Here is an 8,751-nt window from a genome sequence, read left to right as displayed (position 1 = left end):
TGGGCAGGAGATTCAGCTTTAAAAGCAACTGGGACCTTGCTGATTGGATCTATTGGATTTAAACTTTAACCGTGAGTGGGCAGGAGATTCAGCTTTAAAAGCAACTGGGACCTTGCTGATTGGATCTATTGGATTTAAACTTTAACTGTGAGTGGGCAGGAGATTCAGCTTTAAAAGCAACTGGGACCTTGCTGATTGGATCTATTGGATTTAAACTTTAACTGTGAGTGGGCAGGAGATTCAGCTTTAAAAGCAGTGGCCCGCGTGCCTAACGGCACGCGAATTATATAACCAAAAATCAAACAGCAGCAGTACATTCAGGGCAAGTGCGTCTGTGATTCCTTATATCTAAGAATGTCAGGCATAGTTCAGTGCAACACTTGTTTTGCAGCTGTCTTTCGCAGTACCCTTTTCAATCATGGAAACTGTCCTATCTGTAAACAAATCACTAGTCTACAAGGACAGATTACTTATCTAGGGTCTGTAATCTCTGCTCTTCAGGCAGAAATTAGGTGTCCAGTTCAGCCCCTCTACTCCACTGAGCCTCCAAGCTATCAGCCCCCTCTACCACAAAGATCCTGCAGAAGGGCAGTGTGGAGAACCGTGGGATCTGGCAGGGTGAGAGCTGTGAACCATAAACACAAAGCTTTTGCTGTGTCCCTGCACAACAGATACAGTGCCCTTGCTGACCTTAATAGGGACATTAAGGAGACAGGTAAAGGTATTTGTGATGGCAACTCAAATAAGCAGGGGATCTTGGTCCGAGATGAAGAACTTGTTTTCGACATGGAGATGTGCGAATCAGGTATTACGCATCTGTCATGCATGAACAGAAAGGCACCCAAAAAGAGAAGCCACCTTCTGGTTGGTGATTCAGTTATAAGGGATGTAAATTTAGGAAAGGACACAGAGGTTTCAAATGAGGTCAGGTGTCTTCCAGGTGCTATTGCCAGTAGGGACAAGAAGCGTATTTGTAAAATAATCAAGAATGTCAGCAAGGACTGTGATGTGGAGGCTATTGTACATCTTGGCACTAACGACCTGTCCCAAAAAGATGTACTCATTGTGCAGAATGACTTCCAGAGCCTGGGGCAGGAACTTAGCAGAATAGGCTGTAGGCTTATTTTTTCAGAGGTCTTACCAGCGTATAAGGACCAAAATGGAAAAGGCCAGCGTATAGCACAATTCAATATGTGGCTAAAGGAGTGGAGTAAGGGGGAAGGCTTTGGATATATTAGTCACGATGTCAGCAGCTGGTCCAATGAAGAAATGTACAAAAGAGATGGTTTGCATCCATCAAAGAAAGGGACTGAGTTACTTGGCTATAAATTCACAGATTTTCTGGAGAAATATTTAAACTAAACAGCGGGGACAGTGAGCTAACTGATACAGAACATCCCTGTCCCCGGCAATCTGAAAATTATAGGGCTATCAGTGCATGTAACATAGATGTGTGTATGGACAAGAACATCAACCTTGCTGTCAAGCAAAATCAAGCTCTTAATAGCGAGTGCCACACAAAGTACACTAACCAAATAGGTGGTAAGACATATGGGGAACTCAGGCACCACACAGGTTATGTAGGAAGTAAACACAGGGTTGGTCATAAAAGACTCAAATGTCTATACACAAATGCACAGAGGGATAGAATCAAGATCACGTGAAGTATTAATACCACTTTATAATGCCTTGGTAAGGCCATACTTGGAATACTGCATCCAGTTTTGGTCACCACGATGTAAAAAAGATGTTGAGTAGAAAGAGTACAGAGAAGAACAACAAAGATGATTAGGGGACTGGAGGCTAAAACATATAAGGAACGGTTGCTGGAATTGGGTATGTCTAGTTTAACGAAGAGAAGGACAAGGGGGGACATGATAGCAGTGTTCCAATATCTTAGGGGCTGCCACAAAGAAGAGGGAGTCAGGCTATTCTCCAAAGCGCCTGAAGGCAGGACAAGAAGCAACGGGTGGAAACTAACCAAAGAGAGAAGCAACCTAGAACTAAGGAGAAACTTCCTGACAGTTAGAACAATTAGCCAGTGGAACAACCTGCCTCCAGAAGCGGTGAATGCGCCAACACTGGAAGTTTTTAAGAAGAAACTGGACAGCCATTTGTCTGAAATGGTATAGGGTTTCCTGCCTGAGCAGGAGGTTGGACTAGATGACCTCCGAGGTCCCTTCCAACTTTATCATCATTATTATTATTATTATTATTATTATCATTATTATTATTATTATTATTATTATTATTATTATTATTATTATTATTATTATTATCATCATTATTATTATTATTATTAAGAACAAGTATAATTAAGAAAGAAAAGATATTTTGAACATTTATTTTAATATTTGCAAAATAGAATGACTTCCTGGGTTTTTACAATCACTAATATTTATTAATGTAATAGTCCATAATGTTCTGCTCAAATTGGTTGTTTGCGGTACATGATTCCAGCAGATGTGAATTCATAGTGAAGGATTTTTTTTTCTTTTTCTTTTAAGTCTCCTTGAACATCTTTCACATTTTTCTGCCATCATAATAAAAATGTTACTCTTTGTGCTTTACAAAAATCTCAGATTTCCTGGGAAAAAACAAAGGGGATTCCAGAGGGACTACTAGAGCTTTGTGATGTTATAATTCCCATTTCTTGCTTGTGAAGTTAGTGTGGACAAGTAGTCATCCCTCGCCACATCCCCTCCGCACATCTCCAAGTCAGCCCAGCAGATGTTCTAAAATGCAATCAGCATGTATTAAAGTTCTCTTGCTTGACTCTGTATCTAACCAATTTCTTTTAAATTATATATATAGAATTTTAAAATATATATATATATATAAATATAAATACATTCTTTTGATTTGAATTTGGTAGTTTGCTTGGCAAGAATACACAAGTAGTTTTCTTCCAGGATGGTGTGATGTTGGCTTTTGTTTCTTGATTCTCACTCTAATTTAAGCTTTTGAATTTGCTGATGATCTCCCATCTCAGAATCAAGCAGATTCATAACTATTTCATAACTGCCAAGGTCAGTTAGATGCTGCCACCTGCTGTGGATGATCAAACATGAATATAAATCAGTATTTGGATAGAATTATGGACTCAACTATTTTTAAGAACTTGAATTAGAATTTCAAAACTAATCTAATTGGGAAGGAAGCAACTGACCAGGTTTTCCCTGGTGTACAATATTAAACATCTTGCTCATAGGATTGTTTTCCATGATTTAGTTCAATAAATCTCTAGGCTGGAAGGTAGGGAACTTTTTTATATCAATATGTAAATTAAAGATGAACTATCACTTTTTTTAAGTGAAAACTCTCAACCACATTTAATTTGGCAGTGAAGGATTAAGATCAAGACAAAACAGGCCAATTAGAGCTAATCTTCACACAGCTACAGTCAAAAATATAACTTTTGACAATGGCTATTTCAACTTCGTGTTTAAATGTATACAGGTAGTCTTTGACTTACAGCCATTTGTTTAGCAACCATTCAAAGTTATGACAACCCCTTCAAAAAGAAGGTACTTACAGCCCCATTTTGAAGTTCCAATGGCTGCCCTCCAGTCACATAACTGCATTTTGGATGCTTGGCAACCAGATCACATTTACAGCTGTTTGTGGCACCTAGCAGTCACATGACTCAAATTTATGACATTTTTTTGCCGGAAACCAGTGTTTACTTTTGGCAAAAAAATCTGCCCATTATTTAAAATTGGTTTGCTCAATGTTTGCCATGTTCACTTAATGAACACAGCAAAACAAGATCGTAAAATTATATAGTCATATAGTAATCCACTTAACGACCGGCATGACTTACAATCTTAATTCCAGACTCAATTATGGTTATAAGCCGAGGACTACCTGTATTTCCTCTGATTTAGCTCATTTTGCTAAACCATTCACATATGCTGGCAGAGACACCAGTGAAGCAGCCTGGCCACAGTTTGAATTCCAAAATCTTACACATATTCCCACCATGAGTTGTTATCAGAATAAGCTGGGGGAAATATACCAAAGGCATTGGCTTGTAATGAAAACAGATTGTGAAGGGATAATGAAAATGGGTCATTATCCACCAATTCTGCTTCTTGGTGCTATTAGCCATGCTAGCAGAAGATGAGTTCTGATTTGCAAAAATAACATCAAGGAAGCGATAGCTTTAAAACAGTATTTCTCAAGCTTGGCAACTTTAAGGTGTGGGGACTTCAGAGTGCCCCACATAGCATGGCATATTCTGAGAGCTGAAGTCCATACATCTTAAAGTTGCAGCATTTAATATACACTGCTTTAAAGCCTGTGGAAGGATCAAGCTATTTAACTATATTATCCAAGACTTTTTAAAATTGTGCCCAGTGATTTCCAAGGGGCAAAATGATAAAACCAATGCTGCAGCATCATAACACAAACCTATTCATTTCTGTTTGTGCACTGTGATGTTGCAGGCACACACAAAAATGGCACAGCTTGTGGCACACTGCTACAGCACTGTTTCTATCTTCCTAAAGAACAGTCAAAAATGAAGAGGGGAAAATACTGAACAAAAATCCAAGTGAACCAACTAATAAAGTTGTTTTTGTTTTATTATTTATGTATGTACATTTTTATTATTGGGTGCAATAAGTAAATCTATCTTGAAAGTGGCAACTATTATAAATAACTCAAAACCTAGACCAAGAAGGATGGAACACAAGCTATTAATGGTGTAGCTGTGGCATATGAATGATAACTATGCTAGCATACAAAACTGACATTTAGCAAAGAAGGGAATGAGAATTGCTATCAACTAGCCATACAATCATGTATTACATGATGTATAATGCACATATATCTCATCACAGACACATCAAGACAATAAAAGCAAAGCATGCACTGATAATGCATGAATGTTACAGAAACTGAAAAATATTAATGGAACTACTAGAGTACCTAGAGGAGGTTCTGGGGAAATACCAATGCTTTGCAGTAAAGCTTCAGTTTCTCTTCTCTTGCGATCCAAATCAGAATCTTCCGGGGTTGGTTCCTTCTTCTGCTGAGAATCTGCCTGAATTAACAATAATGAAGAATTATGCAGAGAATTCAAATAAGTAGAATGATTCACAGACATGCGGCAGGTAGCAGGTTAAGTGGTGGGGCTTTCAACAAAACTGCAGAGTAAGCAAAAAAGATGCTCATCCTAATTTCTACCTCAGAAACAATATATTGTTTTTAAAGGAAAAACAAGGCACTTTAATTGCATGTGTGCACTTAACGCACTGCAAAGAGAACAACAACCATGTCTAAATTAATATCTTTTAACTTCCCATAAAACACATGTTTTGTATATGACTACCTTCAGCTTCTTTAAACTCTCAGAAGTAAATTTGGCCCCCTTTCCCCAACTTTCAATTACTGAAAAAGTAAAAATATGGTGGACAATCTTGGCTAGTTTGCTCTGCCAACAAGTCTTTTTATTGCTGTTTTAACATAATCACACAATTCCAATGCCAACAGAGTACCAAATCAGGTACCAAATCAGTCTAGATTTTATATGTATTTTAAGCTGGTAATTTTAATCTTTTGCACTGCTATTGCTGTTGTGTAGCTAGAAAAAATGAGATTAGTATTTTCCTAAGTAAGAAATATCTGTTGCATGTCAGAAACCGTCCAACAGTGTGTTTGAGCTCTGGCCAAATCTAGATCAGTTGCGCATGCAACATATGGAACAGAAGTATTTTTGGATGTTTCTCCACCCAGACTTTAACGGCACAGCAAGTGGGCAGGTAGTATAGTATCTTCTAGATCATCCAATCATCGCTGTGCTTATAATGCATTAATTAAGTCAAGCTTTGTATCACTTGCAACAATCATGTTGGGTGAGGCTAGAAGGTTCTTTAAATCATTAGTGATGAAACAGTCATTGCCTTATCATACAAACATCATGTGTGATGTCTGTGCGAATGTATGAAAGAGACAATCACGTACATGGATGTGTAATCTTGGGATTTTTATCTGCTGGTAAAATGCTTACATACTTAGAAACATCCTGATTTAACTTCCCACCTAAGACTCTTATAAAATTCACACTATAATAAAACATCCACCATTTCAGGATCAGCACCATTACAGATACAAAGTCTATGAGAGATAAGCATTTTTTGAAATCTACCACATAGCTTAGCTGATAACAATACATTTAATCGGGCTTTTGAAAAGGCTAGTCTGTATTTTCTAGAACATAAGTTATTCAAATATTTAGGGAATTGTAAAATATGTATATAATTAATTCCATTATGATATCCAAATGATAACAGGTATTTTATACTGCAGCTATTGTTGACAAAAGGAGAAATACCAACATTTAATGCTTTCCCGAGTTTGTCTGAAAATGGATTTCACTGTCAGTTCTCATCTCTATTTTGCACTGTGACTGAATTAAAAAGAGAGGAGCATAAATTCCTTAATTAAAAATCCCCATGCGCATTCTCAAGGATATACCAAATAATATATCAAATTAAAAGAACAAGCCAGTGTCCTAAAGTCAGAAGGCCAACAATGCAACAGTAATTATCATTTATTTTGCTAAAGAACAGTAAATGCAAATTTGCTACCTTAGCAACCAAACTAGCCAGCGATAAAATGAGAGAGGGAGACACAGACTGCAACTGAATTTTTAAATATGCTTTAGATAGATAGATAGATAGATAGATAGATAGATAGATAGATAGATAGATAGATAGATAGATAGATAGATAGATAAATTATGTTTTCACAAATAAAAAATTAAATTTCAAGCCACAACTATTTTGAAATCTATCAACAGTATTTTGTATTTATACACCAATTACAAACAATGCCAGCCTTATTTCCCTGTTTAATCAAGCCCCAAAAAGTAAGATAAAGAAGCTAGACACTTCTGGATTATAGGTCTGCAAATTGTGATTCAAAGTATTAAGTAATGAAAGAAAAACCAATAGGTCCTCAACCAAATTAAAACTGGCCATTGTTAGGCTTCATACTAGGCATTGTGATATATCTAAACTCTTAACCTTACTTAGAGGAGAAGTTCACAGAAAGCCAAAACTAAGATCACTTGTTTCAGACAGGTAAGATAGAAGCCAAATATATACAGAAGTCCATTTTATTTCAGATCACCAATATCATGCCCTATAAGGGCTAAGCCTTTTTGTCTCACTTTTTCAAGCAAACAGAAATGTGGTTATATTCTTCCCATCTTGACAATGGAAACATCTGCTTAACATTTGCATAATCATTTTGTCTAGCTTGAATCCTGTTTTGCCAGCTTCAACCCCTTACACTGGCTCTCTCGTGGCAATTCTCAGCAAGCAGAAACCTACATACTTTGGGGATGGATACAAGTTATGGACTAAAAAGGAAATAAATATACTTATTGAAGTTCAGAGAATTACAAGACGAGGAACACAAAATATAAGATGGATAGAGAGCATCAAAGATTGACATTGTATGGATTGTATTTCTTTTCTATTTGCTCTGTTATGAAAAAATATAAATTCAAAAGAGGCATAAATAAAAAGTAGGAACAATACCTTAACAGACATCACACACACCTCTTTCTTTTTTCTTTCTTCTTCTTTCCGTTTCCTTTCCTCTCTTATTTGAGCCAATCTCTGTTTTTTACGTTCCAGTTCTGCTTTTAAGTCACTCTTGTCTGACATGATGATTACTGGTTAGGAAGTAAAAAGAGAAGATATCAGTGTTGGGAACCAAGAAAAAAATAATATTTTTTTAACCTCCATTTACCTCCAGTCAAATATTGATTGGCATCTAGAGTGGGAAAGGAGAAAAGAGTTTTGATGCGATCGAAAGAATTCCTTGAAAATAGCCTGATTATATTGGGGAAAGGTAAGCAAATATACAATAGAGTAAATACATTATCAAAACACTTGATTTTAAAGGACAATTTGATATTTTTTTTCTGCAGCTCATATTTAAATACTGCTCAGCCCCTATAAAACTAAAAACATTTTGCTTTCACAGCTATGATAGGGGTGTGCAACTTTTCCTCTGCAGCATTATTCAAATACATCAACAGAGCTTTGAAGCAATCAATGCACATGCTGCCAAAGGCTATTATCTAACAAGTCCAAGAGGAATTTAGTAAAGAATTCTAATTTCTAGAATTTGGGGAGTTTGGTCAAACAGATCCAAAAAGTACAGTAATAATGGAGGATCTCTTTTTCCCTCTTATGACCATCGGTATTTTTACACTAGCTTTTCTAACAAAATGAAATTCAATGGTGAAAAAAGTAAGGTTCTACATTTAGGCAAGAAAAACCAAATGTACAGGTATAGTATAGGGGGTACCTTGCTCAATAGTAGTAACTGTGAGAGGGATCTCGGAGTCCTAGTGGACAATCACTTAAATATGAGCCACCAGTGTGCTACAGCTGCCAAAAAAGCCAACACAGTGCTGGGCTGCATTAACAGAGGGATAGAATCAAGATCACGTGAAGTATTAATACCACTTTATAATGCCTTAGTAAGGCCACACTTGGAATACTGCATCCAGTTTTGGTCACCACGATATAAAAAAAGATGCTGAGACTCTAGAAAGAGTACAGAGAAGAGCAACAAAGATGATTAGGGGACTGGAGGCTAAAACATATAAGGAACGGTTGCTGGAATTGGGTATGTCTAGTTTAACGAAGAGAAGGACGAGGGGGGACATGATAGCAGTGTTCCAATATCTCAGGGGCTGCCACAAAGAAGAGGGAGTCAAGCTATTCT

At 36.9% G+C, this 8,751-nt stretch overlaps 1 protein-coding gene across 4 annotated transcripts in view; it reads right to left on the bottom strand.

The window, feature by feature from the left end:
- DYNC1I1 (dynein cytoplasmic 1 intermediate chain 1) overlaps positions 1 to 7,679 on the bottom strand; it is a 187,649-nt gene extending 179,970 nt beyond the window's left edge. For all 4 annotated transcript variants that reach the window (XM_015811581.1, XM_015811582.1, XM_015811583.1 and 1 more), the window contains exons 1-2: positions 7,572 to 7,679; positions 4,933 to 5,047 (exon numbers count right to left, since the gene is read on the bottom strand). In XM_015811581.1, the coding sequence (XP_015667067.1) occupies positions 4,933 to 5,047; positions 7,572 to 7,679 (223 nt within the window). The remainder of the gene's footprint in view (positions 1 to 4,932; positions 5,048 to 7,571) is intronic.
- Between the last annotated feature and the right edge of the window lie 1,072 nt (positions 7,680 to 8,751).

Source organism: Protobothrops mucrosquamatus, unplaced genomic scaffold, assembly GCF_001527695.2.
Source record: "Protobothrops mucrosquamatus isolate PMUCROS unplaced genomic scaffold, P.Mucros_1.0 scaffold45, whole genome shotgun sequence".
Taxonomy (NCBI): Eukaryota; Metazoa; Chordata; class Lepidosauria; order Squamata; family Viperidae; genus Protobothrops; species Protobothrops mucrosquamatus.
Note: the sequence above shows the minus strand (reverse complement) of the source record. Positions and strands in the feature narration are given on the sequence as shown.